The sequence below is a fragment of the Stomoxys calcitrans genome, chromosome 1, assembly GCF_963082655.1.
Source record: "Stomoxys calcitrans chromosome 1, idStoCalc2.1, whole genome shotgun sequence".
Taxonomy (NCBI): Eukaryota; Metazoa; Arthropoda; class Insecta; order Diptera; family Muscidae; genus Stomoxys; species Stomoxys calcitrans.
Genome location: NC_081552.1, coordinates 209894890 through 209913587, shown reverse-complemented (window position 1 = coordinate 209913587; position 18698 = coordinate 209894890). Strand labels below are relative to the sequence as shown.

Here is an 18698-nt window from a genome sequence, read left to right as displayed (position 1 = left end):
TAGATCATGATGCAGACCTATAGATCATGATCTTGTTTTCGTTTGCGTGGATCGTTAACATTAGGGAAGTCCGATGTTACTATTCCTTCGCTTCTCAGAGTATTTGTTTAGTTTTTCGGATGCGGGTTATTGGCCCAGAGCCCCGACCGGCATCCCAATTGTAAGGAATAAGGGCTACCGCTCTCCAGCCAACCAATTTCAAAAATAATTTGGCTTTCTGGTGACTAACTTTTTAGCTAATTCGGGAACTCACCCTCGTACCAAAGACCGCTAAGCGTATTCTAGCAAAAGAATGATAACCAAACTGAATGGGGGACAGACACATTTCACATATGAGTCCTTCATTGTTAGCTAACACGTGTGCATGGGTGGAATTTCCTCAATATATTGCGGCTTAAGCCTTTTCTCAAACACTTTTAAAGGTGTATCCGGCAAATGTCGCCACACCATAGTTACGGTAGATATTCCGGACGCACACCTTAACATGAAAACTTACTTTGGAATTTACCAACAAAAAATGCGCAAGAACATAGCAACCAACGAAAGGAAACAAAAGACGATGACATATAGGGAAATATTACAACAAAGTACTAATTGTCTGTGGAGACTCTAAAACGAGGGAGAGAGAGACAGATTGAAAAGAAAACAAAAGCGGAAAAACTAACACTCTTGGGGCGAATATAAAATTCCATTTGGTGTAGTGAACATTCGTTTTTTGTGATTAATTTTGTGGGTGCAGGCTGGCAAACAGACCATATGTGATGGAGGAAATTCTACAGGCAGAAGATAAAAAAATTTCACCTATGAGTGATGAAAAGGTTGGTGACACTAAGAAGGTGCAAGAGAGGCAGAAAATCGATGGACGAGAAAAAGAAACTTTGAAGAAACCATTATCTGATAATCAAGAAGAAGAAAGACCCTCAATAGAGAGTCCGCATATGGAAAAACAGCTGGAGCTGGAGGAGAGATTGATTCATGACATTAGGAAATTAGATCTCCGGCAGTCCATTAAAGCCAAAATGAGCAACGAAGACGAAATAAAAGAGGCAATGCAGGGTGAAAAATGTGAATTAGATTCAAAACCCCAATATGGAGATGATTTTTTACTGAAGAATGTCAAAAAAATAACATTTACCAATGACATTAAGAAATTTGATTATCAAAAATTTGCGGGAAGCAAACCCAAGGGCGATATCGTAGAAGAAAATTCTCCAGAAACTGAAAAACAGAAAGAGTCTGTTGAAGAAGTTCCTTTGAATACATATATCTCAAGTAAAGGCGAAGTTTCAAGGGAATTAACTGTATCTGCAATATGGACTGAAAATAATGATACTTCACAATATGAGGGACAAGAAAATATTGGCAAAGTGGAGAAGGTCTCTCAGCTTCATGCAAAACAATCTTCTAATCCAAAAAATCAAGAAGAAATTTTGCCACATAAATCCTTAGAAAATATCCCCGAAAGACTTGAGAAGAAATTGAATTTCCTTGCTGATGATACCGCAAAAACCAAGAGTTCAAGTGACATTTTAGACTCCACTTCAACAGAACCCGATAAGGAAACTTTTCATACTGGTGTTTCGACTTCCATGCCTTCTGCTCCTTGTAAGGGCACCAAGCAACGCCTTTTGACAGGAAGTCGTTACAGTGGTGTGTGGCATAATGCCCTTCAATGCATGGATGGTTATGGCATCTACACCTATCCCGATGGCAGTGAATATCGTGGTTATTTTCAATGTGGTCACTTCAATGGTTATGGTACTTTACACCTCGCTTCACCCTATAATTTCACCTACAAAGGCACTTTTGTGGATGGTGTCTTAGAGGAAATCGATTCCATGTGGTTTGATGATGGCCTACAAGTCACAGCCTCTTTTCGAGCAATGAAGGCCGATTTTTCTTCATGGAATTATTGCTGCAAACGGGATCGCCGCTTTGCCATAGAACATGTTCAGGGTATACCACCAGTTGGTCCCACTTCCTTTCCTACCGCCAAAGGCCCGGCCAGAGAACTACGCAAGCATCAGCTTGATGTCGAAGAGGGCATTTATAATCCTCGAACTGGTTTAATTCTACATCGTCATCCCCCTTTTCCCGAAATGAAGGTGGTCGCTTGTGAAGAGGAAATCGCTTGGATTCGCAATAATTGCCGTCAGGCCTCCAATGAACCTCTTAGCATACCTTCAAATGTCCGTCAACAAATAATAGAAAATAATTTGGAAAACGAAAGAGAACTTCGTGAACATGAACCAAGCTGCAATTATGATCAATCCAAAGAGCGTGAACATTACTTTGCTAAACTTTGTAGTGAGGATGGAAGTTCGGAAGATTCCATAGGTTTACGCAAAAGCTCCTCGACTTGTGAGAGCAGCATTTCAGGGGGTACCATTTCAGTTGATCTTGAGCAACGTTTGGAAACAGATCGTCATCATGAGCATAGAACTTTGGGATGTGACTTGGAACGTGAAGCCATGCCGCTGGTATTGGAACCTGTACAAAAGACTTCTAGACGCAGCACGGTTGTAATGCCATTTGAAAGATTCTAAACAAATTATTTATGACTTTTAAATTTTTAAATATTCTCTCGAAACACAAAATCGTTACATTGATTTTTATAACAAACAAAAAAACATATTTTTATTTTAGTTTTGCAAATCAGTTCGGTTATAGGATCCGGCCGACACGGGATAACTATGAGCACCACACAGATTTGCACTTTGAGTTCCGACTTATGTGGTATATATCGTTATCGCGGGAAGCTTAGCAGAAAGCTACCGGGCGCTTCCACAGGTTGCGGATGGTGGAATGCTCCGTTTTAATGCAGAGTAGCTGCAAATGCGGTCGCGGGCAGTCAGCGATTTTCGAGAGGAGAGTCTCAATGAGGAGTCAGGTGGCACTGGCTCTTAATTAAATACTGATTGCCAATGATTCTCGAGATAACAAGGGGACTTTAACTAAACAATGGCCAACATCAGCGTCTGTTCCCAGGTTAGGGGCAGCTGGCGGCGAGCGTCGAATCTTGGAGCAAGCGGCTAGCCACAACATGGGATACATGTGCAATCCCACAAAACCCATGCGGTTGGGGCTCAGGGCTAGTAACCCGCCCCGCGGAAAATTATGAGAACTACAATGAGAAACGAAGGAATAGCAAAAACGGACCCCCCAACGTTGACGACCAACGCAAATGAAAAAAGGAATGTCCGCATGCTTTATAGAGAAGGTGCAGTATACGCGCTGGCGGATGTATTAGAGAAGTACAAGTCAGATGTTACCGCCTTACAGGAATAGCGTCACAACAACATCAAATGGTGACAAACTATACCATAGCTGCCATAACACGAGACATGAATTTGGCTGTGGATTTGTGGTTAGTCGGAGACTGAAACACCATGTCTTAAGCTTTACCCCGTTGGATGAGAGGCTAGCCACAATCCGCATAAAAGCCAAATTCTTCAACATCAGACTATTTTGTGGCCATGCGCCGACGGAAGACAAGGAGGAGCACACAAAGGACATTTTCTATGAGAGCCTAGAGAGAGAATATGACCGCTGCCCCGCCCATGATATTAAAATCGTTCTGGGAAATTTTAATGCGAAAATAGGGAAGGAAGACATTTTTGGTCCAACAGTCGGAAAATTAAGTCTACGCGAAGAAACTTCCCATAATGGATTGCGGCTTATAGATTTCGCCGCGGCAAAGAACATGGTAGTTGGCAGCATCAGATTTCAACATAAAAAAATTAACACAGTCACTTGATAGTCACCCGATCAAAACACAGGAAATCAAATAGATTTCTTGGAATAGATGGAAGTCATTCATCCAGCGTGTTTGATGTACGTTCGATCGGAGCAGCAAACATAGATTCGGATTATTATCTTGTTGCAGCAAAGATTTGCACACGTCTGAGCATGGCGAGGAAAGTACGATGTGACACTGCAAGGAAGCTGGATAGATGGCAACGGCATACTCCAAACGACTGACCCAACTGCTTGATGAAAGCACTCCTTAACCCGATGATATAATGGAACAGTGGCAAACCATTGCCCACTCCATGGAATATGCCGCGAAATCCGTACATGGGTACCGGAAGCCTCCCCCAAGGAACCCATTGTACGACGAAGAGTGTCGAGATGCTACTGAAGCCAATAATCCGTCTTACGGAGAAACCCTGCAATCAGTAACAACAGATGAAGTAGAGATATGGGAAGAAAAGGAGAGAGGTGAAACGTCTATTCCCCACAAAGAAAAAGAAACTAGAAAGACGTGAGTGTGAGCGAATCGAGCTGTACAGGAGTTCGAATGAAGTCCGGAAATTCTACCAAAGAATCAAACATCAAACCAATGGCTTTGGTTCAGGCACACCCTCCTGCAGAGACAAATAAGGAAGTCCCGTAACTGACACAGATAGCATGCTGAGGATACGGAAAGAACATTTTATTCAACTGCTAGTGTTCGACGTTGGCGGTGAAGGGAATACCGCGGAATCAATCCCTAATGATGCTACAGAATGTTTATCTCCAAGTCAGTATGAGGTCCAAGTGGCTGTAACCCGACTGAAGGACAACAAGGCAGCAGGAGCCGAAGGGTTACCCGCTGAACTATTTAAGACCGTAGGCGACACGCTGATAAGGCGTATGCATCAGCTTATCTGGGCAATCTGGCTTGAAGAACGCATACCCGATGATTGAAACCTCAGCATACTATGTCCCGTACACAAGAAAGGAGCCAAGACGGAATGTGCCAACTACAGAGGAATAAGTCTCCTCCCCATCGCATACAAGATACTCTCGAGCGTACTGTGTGAAAGATTAAAACCTAAAGTCAATGAGATAATTGGGCCCTATCAATGCGGCTTTAGACCTGGTAAATCCACCCTAGACCAGATATTCACACTGCGCCAAATCCTGGAAAAGACCCAAGAAGGACAAATCAACACCTACCACCTCTTTGTTGACTACAAAGCCGCCTTCTATACTCCTTTACGTTCAAAGGTATTTCAAGCCATGTCTGAGTTTGGTATCCCTGCAAAATTAATAAGACTCTGCAGGATGACACTTGCTGATACGCGTTCCTCAGTAAGAATAGGAAAGAATCTCTCCGAACCATTTAATACCAAACGAGGTTTCAGACAAGGAGACAGCCTATCGTGTGATCTCTTTAATATCCTGCTGGAGAAGATTATACGAGATGCAGAAGTGAATAGATATGGCACACTAATCACAAGAGAGCGCATGCTACTATGCCGACGATATCGATATCATAGGTCGGTCACCGGAAGTAGTAACTGCAGCCTTTGAAAGAATCGAAAGAGAGTCAGTGAAAATGGGTCTGGCAGTAAATGGAGATAAGACGAAATGGATGGTCTCCACTCCCAAAAAGCCTTGTACAACCGAGCCGATAAAGAACATGGAGAAAGTTGGGAATCACAACTTTGAGATAGTCAGTAACTTTATCTACCTCGGCACCGCCGTAACCGAAACGAATGACACCAGTTTTGAGATAAAGCGAAGAATAATACTGGCAAACAGATGCTACTTTGGACTAAGAAAGCAGTTCAGAAACAAGGCCATCTCTCGACAGACGAAGACTACACTTTACAAGACACTGATGCTACCCATGCTGTTATATGGTTCTGAAGCATGGGTACTTGTGAAAGATGAGGCAGACCAAAAGCCTGACGGAAAGACCAAAAGCCTGATGGAAAGATCAAGTTGTGGGAGACATCTCGAAACTTGGTGTCAGAGATTTTAGAATGAGCGCAGAAGATCGAGGCGCTTGGAACGCTATTCTACGTTCGGCCAGTGGAAGAAATATTCTGTTATAGCCAATTAAAGTAAGACCCTTAATCGGCAAATCGGTCAATATAGCAGCTATATCCAAATATGGTGCGATTTGGCCCGTTCAATAACTTAACCGGCCTGCATCAAAAAGACGTATCTGTGCCAAATTTCAATTCAATGTCTCGATTTTTGAAGGCTGTAGAATGATTACAACAGACGGAGGGACAGACGGACAGACACACGGACATCGTAAAATCGTCTTAGAATTTTATGACTATCCGAAATATATATACTTTGTAGGGTCGGAAATTGATATTTCGATGTGTTGCAAACGGAACGACTCAATGATAATACCCCCTATCCTACGGTGCTGGGTATAAAAAGTGTGGATAACCCATTGTCTCAGCCGATAAGTATAAAAAAGTACTGTAATACTATACTGGATAATGGGCGCCTTGAAAGATTGTTTAAGGCGATGCCGAGGTAGATAAAATTTGTGACTAACGCCAAGTTATGATTATAAATATTCAGAGTTTCTTTGGAGTGGGCTCCCAAGGAAACCATCAGTCCCACCTACAGAACTAATCTATTCTATTTCATGCAAAATCGGACGAAAATTGTGGCTTCTGCAGCCTTAAAAGGCCACATCGAATGAAAGATACATATGGGAGCTATATCTTCATCTGAGAGAGAGACTTGTGCAAAAGTTTGTGAAAACCGGACAACAAATGCGACCTGTACCTTGATTACAAGAATACATGGACAGACAGATGGACGGACATAGCTATATCGAATCAGGAAGTGATTCTAAGCCGATCCGTATACTTATCGAGCTAGCTCTTCTCCACCTTTGCGTTGCAAACAAATGCACAAATCTATTATACCCTGTACCACAGTGGTGGGGTAGGGTATAAAAACAAGTTATGGTCCGATTCGGACCATAATTGAATTGAATGTTCAAGACGTTGTGCAAAATTTCAGCCAATTCGAGTAATAATTGCGCCTTTTAGGGGCTTAAGATAAAAACAGATAGATCGGTTTATATGGAAGCTGTTTCAGGCTATATACAGATTCAGACCATATTTGACACGTGTGTTGATGGCCATGGGCGAAGCTGTTGTACAAAATTTCAGCCAAATCGGATAATAATTACGATCTCTGGAGGATCAAGAAGTCAAGATCCCAGATCGGTTTAAATGGCAGCTATAATAGGTTATGGACCGATTTGAATCATATTTGACACAGCTGTTAGAAGTTGTAACAAACCACGTTATGCAAAATTTCAGCCAAGTCAGATTAGAATTGCGTCCTCTGGAGAATCAAGAAGTCAAGATTTAAGATCGGTTTATATGGCAGCTATACCAGGTTATGGACCGATTTAAACCACACTTAGCACAGTCGTTGAAAGTCAAAACAGAACACTTTGTGCAACATTTCAGCCAAATCGGAAGGGAATTGCGCCCTCTAGACGCTCAAGAAGTCAAGACCCCAGATAGGTTTATATGACAGCTATATGAGGTTATGGACAGATTTCAACCATTCTTAGCACAGTGTTTGGAAGCCATAATAAAACACCCCACGCAAAATTTCATCGGATAAGAATTGTGCCCTCTAGTGGCTCAAAAAGTCAAGATCCCAGATCCGTTTTTATGGCATTTTGATATAGACATGGTCCGATATAGCCCATTTACAATCGCAACCGACCTACAATAATAAGAAGCAGTCTTGAAAATAAGTAAGTTAGGTTGAAAAGAGGGTGCAGATAGTAATCCGCCCCATGCCACGATGAGCATACACCTAAGCCACTAATCGGCTTGTTGTGCGCTCTTAAAAAGCGGCTAGCTTTACTCCTTCGAAAGTTTGCGTTCTTTTGATAGACGGACGGACATGGCTAGATCAACTTAGAATGTCATGACGATCAAGAATATATATACTTTAGCGGGTCTAAGACGAATATTTGGAGGAGTTACAAACAGAATGAGGAAAATTAGTACACCCCCATACTTCGGTGGTGGGGAAAAAAACAAAAATACAAGCTCAACACACCCTTTCATTCTAAGGTAGTGTGCATGAACAACATTTTGGAAATGGAAATTTTTTATATGGAAATCATAAACTTTATGCATGATTTTACATTAATTTTTTAAACATTAAATATGCATAATATTGCGTGTAAGGCTTACCTCCCCACAGGCATAATATACTCAATCATGTCCTTATCGATGATACACAAACGTTGCCACACACGCGTTCGTAAGGAAGGAAGGAAGTGTAAATGAATGAATGATATTAATAACAAATTTATGCAAATTGTAAATGTGAAGCACATCATTGTAGGCAAACTCAACTGTGTGTGTGAGTAAAGGTAAATAAGAAAGTTTAAAATTATGCATAAAAATCCTTTAAGGCTACTACCCAATTGAAACGGGTGTCAATGCAAAGCAGCCACCATACAATTGCTGTTTCAGACCTAAGAATGTATGTAAAAATGCGAATTTATTACGATGAATTTATGTTGCCATCATCATCAGCATCGTGTGAATGAATGTATGGCAGTGACGATGATGGCTCGCTTTACGTTTTACAAAAAGGAATATGTTGAAGTGTTGCTCTTTATGGCAGTCTGAAAACATGTATTTATATGAAGCTACAAAGGACTCGCTCTGTGACAGGATATTTCGTTTTTTTCTTCTTGTTTACGGCATGACACAGCAAGCATTTATTTATATATATATATACAAAGATGCGGAATAAGGCACCAAACACTATATATTGGGTTGCCCAAAAAGTAATTGCGGATTTTTCATATAGTCGGCGTTGACAAATTTTTTCACAGCTTGTGACTCTGTAATTGCATTCTTTCTTCTGTCAGTTATCAGCTGTTACTTTTAGCTTGCTTTAGAAAAAAAGTGTAAAAAAAGTATATTTGATTAAAGTTCATTCTAAGTTTTATTAAAAATGCATTTACTTTCTTTTAAAAAATCCGCAATTACTTTTTGAGCAACCCAATATTAACTTGGATTGTAGTAAGTTTGAAAAAGGTTGCAAATATAAAATGTATGTGTTAAACAAGTTAAAAGCCATAAGTTCGGCCGGGCCGAACTTTGGATACCCACCACCTCTGGTATATATGTAAACCCCCTTTCGTCACAATCCGGTGAAAATTTGATAACTTAAACACCCAAATTCGGCACGGACATTGAGTGGTCTAATATATATAAGTCACTATTCAATTTTGTAGAAAAAAATATAAGTCTTATTGGCTGCTATATCCAAATATAAACCAAACTGAACCATATTAAGGTCGGATACCGGGAGGCTCAGAAAAACTCACTGATTTAAATTTCAGCGAAATCGGGTAATAAATAAAGCTTTTATGGGCCTCAGCCCCCTTATCGGCAGAACCGTCTACATGGCAGCTATATTTAAATATAGTCCGATCATAACCATATTAAGGTCGGATGTTGGGAAGTCTGAAACCACTCATTGTCTCAAATTTCAGCAAAATCGGATAATAAATAAAGCCTTTATTGGCTTCATCGGTCTGCATGACAGCTATATCTAAATATAGTCCGTACAGAACCATATTTGGGTTCTGTGTTAGGAGACTTTAATCTACTCGCTGTTTAAAATTTCAGTGAAATCGGATAAAAAATAAAGCTTTAATGGACTTCAGACTCTTTATCGGGAGATCGCTCCATATGACAGCTATATCTAAATATAGTCCGGTCTGAACCATATTTAGTTCTGCATCTCGTATAATCTTCTCCAGCAGGATATCAAAGAGATCACACGATATGATGTCTCCTTGTCTGAAACCTCGTTTGGTATTAAATGGTTCCGATAGATTCTTTCATATTCTTATTGGGGAATGCGTATCAGCAAGTGTCATGCTGCAAAGTCTCATTAATTTTGCAGGGATAACAAACTCATCGAAAGCAACAAAGAAATATAAGGTGTTGATTTGTCCTCCTCGGGTCTTTTCCATGATTTGGAGCAGTGTGAATATCTGGTCTACGGTGGATTTAACAGGTCTAAAGCCGCATTGATAGGGCCTAATTATCTCATTGACTTTAGGTTTAATTCTTTCACACAGTACGCTCCAGAGTATCTTGTGTTATTCCTTTGTAGTTGGCACATTCCGTCTTGTCTCCTTTCTTGTGTACGGAATATATTGTAGTGTCGATGCATACGCCTTATCAGCGCCTACGGTCTCAAATAGCTCAGCGGGTAACCCGTCGGCTCCTAATGCCTTGTTGATCTTTAGTCGAGTCACTGCTACTTGCACCTCTTTCTGACTGGGAGGTAAATATTCTAAACCATCATCAGGGATTGGTTCTGCGGTATGCTCTTCGCCGCCAATGTCGGACACTAGCAGTTGGGTAAAAGCTGTGTACGCCTTATCAGCGTGTTGCCTTCGGTCTCAAATAGTTCAGCGGGTAACACGTCGGTTCCTACTACCTTGTTGATCTTTAGTCGGGTCACTGCTACTTGCACCTCTTTCTGACTGGGAGGTAAACATTCTAAACCATCATCAGGGATTGGTTCTGCGGTATGCTCTTCGCCGCCAACGTCGGACACTAGCAGTTGGGTAAAAGCTGTATACGCCTTATCAGCGTGTCGCCTCCGGTCTTAAATAGTTCAGCGGGTAACCCGTCGGCTCCTGCTGCCTTGTTGTTTTTAAGTCGAGTCACTGCTACTTGCACCTCTTTCTGACTGGAAGGTAAACATTCTAAACCATCATCAGGGATTGGTTCTGCGGTATGCTCTTCGCCGCCCATGTCGGACACTAGCAGTAGGGTTAAATGTTCTTTCCATATCCTCAGCATGTTGTCTGTGTCAGTTACCAGATTTCGTTCTTTGTCTATGCAGGAGGATGTGCCTGCACCAAAGCCATCGATTTGATGTTTAATTCTTCGGTAGAATTTCCCGACTTCATTCTGACTCCTGTCCATCTCAATTCGCTCACACTCGCGTCTTTCCATTTCATTTGTCTTTCTGCGGAATAGATGTTTCTTCTCTCTCCTTTTCTCCCGATAACTCTTCTTCATCTGGCGCCTTGCTACTGATTGCAGGGTTGCTCTATATGCAGCGTTCTTGGCTTCAGTAGCATCTCGATACTCTTGGTCGTAGCACGGGTTTTTTGAGGGAGGCTTCCGAAACCCAAGTACGTATTTCGCGGCATTTTCCATGGAGTGGGCAATGGTTTGTCACTGCGCTATTATATCATAGGAACAAGGAGTGCTTTCATTAAGCAGTTGGGTCAGTAGATTAAACTATACCGTTGCAAAGAAACTTGCAATGTGAAACGAGTGGGAACCTTTGGTGCAACAAGGTAATGATCCGAATCTATATTCGCTCCATGGATCGATCGTACATGTAACACGCAGGATCTATCACAATGTGATCAATTTGGTTCCTCGGGTTTTGATCGGGTGACATCCATTAAGCTTTGTAAATATTTTTGTGTTGAAATCTGGTGCTACTAACTACCATGTTTTCAGCCTCAACCCATTTCCAGACTCTATCTCGTGGAGGCTAAACATTCCGACTGTTGGACCAAAAATGTTTTCCCTCCCTATCTTCGCATTAAAATCTTCCAGAACGATTTTAATATCAAGGGTGAGGCAGCGGTCATATTCTCTCTCTAGGCGCTCGTAGAAAATATCCTTGGTCTGCTCGTCCTTGTCTTCCATCGGGGCATGGGCACATGTAAGGTTGATGTTGAAGAATTTGGTTTTTATGCGGATTGCGACTACCCTCTCATCCACCGGAGTAAAGCTGGAGACAAGGTGGTTTAGTCTCCGACTAAACACAAATTCACATGCCTCATGTTATGGCAGCTATAGTATAGTTCGTCACCGTTTGGTGTTGTAGTGACGCCATTCCCAGTCCATCGCACTTACTGTAAGGCGGTAATATCTGCCTTGTACTTCTCTAATACATCCACCGGCGCGTATACTGCTCCTTCTCTATAGAGAGTGCGGATATTCCAGGTGCAAATCCGCAAATCATGGTTCTTTCTTCGTTTGCGTTGGTCGTCAACGTTAGGGGGGTTCGTTTTTACTATTCCTTTGTTTCCCATAGCGATTCCCATGGTTTTCCGGTAGCGGGTTACTGTATCCCTTGTTGTAGCGAGCCGCTTGCTCTAAGATCCGACGCTCGCCTCCAGCCGCCCTAATCGGTTAACAGACGTTGATGTTCGCCATTGGTTATTTGAAGGCGCCAATAACTCGCCTTGTCATCTCGAGTATCATTGGCACTTAGTATTTAATTGAGAGCCAGTGTCACCTGACTCCTCACTGAGATGCTCCTCTGGAAAATCGCCGACACCTCTTTGCAGAGAAGTTTTACACGGCATAGTACCTCACAAATGTTGCCAGCATTAGGAGGGAAAAAACACCGCTGAAAATTGTTTATCTGATGGTCTAGCCAGGATTCTAACCCAGGCGTTCAGCGTCGTAGGCGGACATGCTAACCTCTGAGCTGTGGTGGTTTACACCACATAAAAATCGCATTTATTACAATATTTCGCTAAAAATTTTACATAATCATAATTTGACATAATACCCTCTACATTCGCATCTCGTCTAACATTGAGTAATTTGCAATAATGTGGTCATTTGTAAACAGATTGTATTGGCGTATATAATTCTCTTATAACTGTTGATATTTTTGTTAAATTTTATAAAAATTCTATTCTATATTTTTCTCTTCAAAACCTTTCATTTGATATCCATGTTGTCCTTATCGGTCCACTTTTAGTTTTGGGTGGTTTTTTTTTGGGGTAACGGGGTATGGTCCACCCTCTTCCTATATCAACAAATTATAAAGCATATTCCTTCTACCTGACCATATTCGTAATCTACCACCGAATACCTTTTATTTGAGTCCCACATTGTCATACTCGTCCAATAAACCTATTTTAGGGGGTTTTGGGGTTGGGGCGGCCCCCAGGTACTTGGACCCAATTTTTAATAAAAAATTGTGCTCTACTCCTGAATACCTTTCACTTGAATCCCATATTGTCCCGATCGGTACACTTTTATTTAAAGGTAGTACTTTTGGGGTAAAGGGGAGGGTCCGCTTCTCTGTCGATGTCAAAAAATTAAAAAGCAGAAGTTTCCTTCCAGACCAACCTACGCAATCCGTGAAAATTTTAAGGTAATCGGTTAGTAAGATTTTGAGTCTATACGGAACAAATCAAAACAAACCGACAAACACAAATTGATTTTTATAACCTACACCACTACTGATAGAACCGATTGGAACTACGATATCCCTGGTAGCAGAAGTTAAATAGACTTCTATGCGGATGGTTCCAAACAAAACGACCAGGCGGGCTTTGGGGTGTACTCTAAAGATCAAGAACTGGTCATATCGAAAAGGTTACCCCACCACTGCAGTGTGTATCAAGCGGAGATCATTGCAATTAAGGAAGAGGTGGAATGGCTAAGATATAATGTCATTACGACCATTGGCATAAATATCTTCTCAGATAGCCACGCAGACATTAAATCCCTGGAGAACGTATTTCTGAACACAAAAACCGCCCTCTACTGTTGCAGATCTCTCAACGAGATGGCTGAACAGTTCAAAATTCACCGTTTCTGGTTGCCGGTCCACAGAGATATCCCAGGGAATTGTAAAGCGGATGAGCTTGCGAGACTAGGAACTACCCTACACATTCCAGGGATACTGCAATCTGCGGGTATGCCTCTAGCGACATTTAAGCTAAGTTTTCAGGACCAGGACCGAAGGACAACGAATGATAGATGGTCACATAGAGCGGACTGTGAGCATTCCAAAACTCTGTGGCCTAATCTAGACTTGAAGAGGTCTACTGCTTTGCTGTCATTAGCTAAAACAAATGTCTCAGTCATTGACGGACGTCATGACAGGTCACTGTCTAATCGGAAAACATGCTGACAGACTGAAGGTAGCCAGCAACCACTTTTGCAAAAGCTGTGAGGATATCGAAGATGAAGAAGAGTCTATACCTTCTTTGTGTGTGTCCCGCATTAGCAGTCAGAAGGAGTTCCACTTTAGGTTCTCATTTCTTTGAGAACCTGTCTGAATGTTCACATCTGCTAATGTGAACATTCGCAAGTTATTGGGCTTTTTAAAGCGATCTGGATGGTTCAATGGTAGAAACTAGAAGGCATCTTCCTTCTTCTGTTCGATGGTATCACAATGGACGAAAACGTCTACATATGTTAGTCTGATGACAGACTGCCACTTAACCCTAACCTAACCTAAGGCTTTATTTTACTCTCCACCACAGGATGGGGGTATACTAATTTCGTCATTCTGTTTGTAACTCCTAGAAATATTCCTCTGAGACCCCATAAAGTATATAAAGTCTTGATCGTCATGTCATTTTTAGTCCATCTAGCCATGTTCGTCCGTCTGTCCGACCGTCTGTCTGTCCAAAGCACACTAAATTTCGAAGGAGTAAAGCTAGCCGCTTGAAATTTTGCACAAATACTTTTTATTAGTGTAGGTCGGATGGGATAGGAAATGAGCCATATCGGTTCATGTTTGTATATAGCTGCCAAATAAACCGATTTTGGATCTTGACTTCTTGAGCCGCTAGAGGGCGCAATTCTTATCCGATTTAGCTGAAATTTTGCATGACATGTTTTGTTATAATATCCAACAATTGTGTTAAGTGTGGTTCAAGTCGGTCCATCACCTGATATAGCTGTCATATAAACCGATCTGAGGTCTTGACTTATTCAGCCGCTTGAGGGCGCAATTCCTATCTGATTTGGCTAAAATTTAGCACGAGGTGTTTTGTTATGACTTTCAACAAGTGTGCTAAGTATGGTTCAAATCGGTCTATAACCTGATAGCTGCCATATAAACCGATCTTTAATCTTGACTTCTTGAGCCACGAGAGAGAGCAATTCTTATCCGATTTGGCTGAAATTTTGCAAGAAGTGTTTTGTTGTGACTTTCACCACCTATAATAAATATGATTATAATTGGTTCATAACCTGATATAGCTGTCATATAAACCGATCTGAGGTCTTGACTTATTCAGCCGCTAGAGGGCGCAATTCTCATACGATTTGGTTGAAATTTAGCATGAGGTGTTTTGTTGTGATGTTCAACAACTATGCTTAGTATGGTTCAAATCGTCTTTAACCTGATATAGCTGCCATATAAACCGATGTTTAATATTGACATTTTGAGCCACTAGAGAGCCCAATTATTATCCGATTTGGCTGAAATTTCGCAAGAAGTGTTTTGTTGTGACTTCCAAAAACTATTACAAATATGATTATAATGGGTCCATAACCTGACATAGCTGTCATATAAACCGATTTGAGGTCTTGACTTATTCAGCCGCAAGAGGGCGCAATTTCTATCCGATTTGGCTAAAAAGTTTTTAACCTGATATAGCTGCCATATAAACCGGTCTCTAATCTTGACTTCTTGAGCCACTAGAGAGAGCAATTCTTATCCGATTTGGCTGAAATTTTGTACAATGACTTCCCTTATGACCTTCAACATACGTGTCAATTATGGTCTGAATCGGTCTATAGCCTGATTCAGCTCCCATATAAATCGATATCCCTATTACACTTCTTGAGCCTCTAAAGGGCGCAAATTTTATTCGAATTGGCTTAAATTTTATACAACGACTTCTACTATGATCTCCAATATTCAGTTCAATTATGGTCGGACTATAGCTTGTTAAATTTTGCGAATAAGTTGGCTTATGTTGTGAACATGTTCGTATCCTTCTAGCCTGCAACATATTACGTCAATTTCCATTTAGCCTTGTATTAAATGTTTCAAACACCAAATATAGGCTATGTAACCCATAGACCACTATTTTGCGCTGACTAATGCTTTGGTCATTTCTCCGTTGACATTATTTTGTAAGTCATCGAAGACAAGACAACCTAGCCGGGTGGACATTTGGGACACATGTTCTCGATTATAACTCAAATCTAAGGTCAAGTCAGCCATCAGATTTAATGAAAAAACAGATTTATCATTTGCACAAATATGTAATAATCACCGAGGACTGAACACAGCGAAACGCAAAGCAAAACCTCAGACTTGTGGTTGAAGGAAAAAGTTGGAGTGGAAAACAAAAAATGAAATATGGCCAACACGTTTCTCCCCAAACACGCATTTATCAAAAACCATAAAAAAAAAAACTTAATACAAATGAAAATAACAACAAATATATGTAGAGAGTAGCAGTAATGAACGTTATAGTGCTACACCTCCTAGTGGCCATCCGTAAAAAATGGTCAACATGATGGCATTTGAAATGTGTCATGGCAGTGAAAGTAAAAGTTTAACTTTCGCAGGACATTTGCCACAGAAATCGAAACCGAACTGGCTTTAAATGAACGAGGAGGAGTGGTATAGTGCGTCTGTGTGTCATGCGACAAAAGGAAACAAAGAAATAGATAAAAGTTTTATTTGATTCGATTCCTTTTGTTCCTCTTTGGCTGTTTTACATTTTTATCAAAACTAAAAAACTAATCGGAAAGTAGCAGAAATAGACAAGAGAACGAATATGTTTGCATGTTCGATTTTCAAAACTTTCAGTTGGTCGAAGTTACTGTGGGCTGAAGTTGAAAAACACAAATCAAATATAGATTCGAGCTTTTATCTAAAAGTAACTTTCTTCAGCATTTACAAACACAATAGACCTCAGCACTACTGCATTGACCATCAAATAACCGGAATTTAAGAAAGGAAAGCTGTTTTCGATATGCTCGGTCAACTGCACGATGGATTGTGGAGTTGGTGCAGGTGTTTTCTCCTAAAAGGCTTATATGGTACTCTCATTTAAGCTTCCTCATATTTGCAGTGTTTTTTCGGGCAAAAATACTTTTCATGCATTATACTAGCTCTACTTTATATATTTCTAGCCTAATAATGAAAAACAGCGCAATGCGAAACTGCAGAGAGCCATTCTGTCTACTTGAGCCATTCTAATTTCACAACAAAATGTTTTCTGACAACTGCACTAACTTTGTTGGAGCTAGTAGATCACTAGCTGAAGAATTAAAAAAAAATTCATTAAAATTTTACACAAATGTGTCTCGGAGAAGTATAACTTGCAAGGGTTTTCTTGGCACTTTATATCTCCGCATGCTCCGCATACGGCTGGTTTGTGTCGGAACGTTGGAGTCGCTCAATCGACCAGTTTGGTGAGAGTAAGGTTGTGGCTCTGGATATCTCCAAGGCATTTGATAGGGTCTGGCAAGGTGCGCTACTATCAAAGCTTGTCGCATTTGGTGTCGGTAATGGCTTCGTTCGATTTATTTCGAGCTTTCTCAGAGATCGCACTATTCGAGTCGTTATAGATGGGTTCTCATCCAATGAGCACAGGTATACCCCAGGGCTCTGTTATTTCTCCTTCTCCTTCTCTTTTTCTAATTTTCATCAACGATCTGTTGGGTCAGACATTGAATCCGATCTACTCATTTGCGGATGACAGTAATCTCTGTCCAAGTCTTCGAGAGATTGAGGACAAGAGGCGGGTTATGGGCGATACACTCTGCCAGGATTTGCTGGCCATTTCTGAGTGGGGTCGAATAAATGGAGTAGATTTTAATGCACAGAAGACTCAGTGATGCTTGTTGTCACACAAACAATTCGCTGACCCATTACGATCATCTTTGTCTATCAACGGTGTAGATGTTGAGCAATCAACAAAGTGAAGTCCATTGGGCTAAACATGTATTCAAAGTGTCGAAAGAAGCATTCAAATGTTTAGGCATCCGTAAACGGTGTAAGAATTACTTCACTCCGTCTGATCTTCTTAACATCTACACCACATTCATAAGGCCGAAAATGGAGTACAACTCACATGTATGGGCTGCAGCTTCAAAATCATCCCTGGAGCTACTGGACCGTGTACAGAGGAGAGAGATGGCGTTGATTGGAGACAGTGGGGTATTCAACTCCAATGCGAGTTGTTTGGCGCTTTCATGGTGTGTGTTCAGTACTTTCATGGTGTGCGTTCGTCTGATATTAGTCTTCTTATTCCTGCAAGGATGTATGTCAGGGATACTAAACTTTCCAGGAACTCACACCCGTTTGTAATTGATTGGCCAGCGGACCACACAATGGATTATAGAGATAATTCTTATTTCGCCCGAACAGTTCGTATGTGGAATCGACTTCCGGCTAATGTTTTTCCTCACCCACTTTGACATCCAAAGATTTAAGACAAATGTCAATAAGCACTACATCCTTACCCCCTTCCAATGCACTGCATTCATAGGGGACATCCCCTGCGTGTTGGCTGACAGAAAAAAAAAGGTGCAAACTTTTCACATATCATTGATGGCTGACCGATTCAAGATTAAGCTCAATGATAAGGGGCCTCCCTTTTATAGCCGTTTCCAAACGACGTGCCGCAGTGCCACACATCTTTGGGCAAAAGTTTTTGCATTTTTATACCCTCCACCAAAGAATGGGGGTATTGTAATTTCTTCATTCCGTTTGTAACACCTCGAAATATGCGTCTAAGATCCCGTAAAGAATATATATTCTTGATCGCTATGACATTTTAAGTCGATCTTGCCATGTCCGTCCGTCCGACAGTCTATCCGACCGTCCGTTTGCCTGTCGAAAGCACGCTAACTTTCGAAGGAGTAAAGCTGGGCGATCTTGGGTCTTGAATTCTTGAGCCTCTAGAGGGCGCAATTTTCATCCGATTTGGCTGAAATTTTGCTTGAAGTGTTTTGTTAGGACTTTCAATAACTGTGCTTTGTAAGGCGGAAATCGGTCCATAACCTAATATATTTGCCATATTAACCGATCTGGGATCGGGACTTCATGAGCCGCTAGAGGGCGCAATTCTCATCCAAATTGGGTGAAATTTAGCATGAAGTGTTTTATTATGACTTCTAACAACTGTGCTAAGTATGGTTGAA

The 18698-nt window shown here is 41.2% G+C and overlaps 2 protein-coding genes and 1 long non-coding RNA gene across 3 annotated transcripts in view; 2 read left to right on the top strand and 1 right to left on the bottom strand.

Annotated features, from left to right (window-relative positions):
* Positions 1 to 18698, bottom strand: part of LOC131995517 (uncharacterized) — a 289133-nt gene that overhangs the window by 70988 nt on the left and 199447 nt on the right. The window lies entirely within an intron of this gene.
* LOC106092493 (transmembrane channel-like protein) overlaps positions 1 to 18698 on the top strand; it is a 165198-nt gene that overhangs the window by 30879 nt on the left and 115621 nt on the right. The window lies entirely within an intron of this gene.
* Positions 555 to 2597, top strand: LOC106093979 (uncharacterized). Its single transcript, XM_013261146.2, has one exon. It carries the CDS (start codon positions 762 to 764, stop codon positions 2544 to 2546), a length of 1785 nt encoding a protein of 594 aa, XP_013116600.2. The 5' UTR covers positions 555 to 761; the 3' UTR covers positions 2547 to 2597.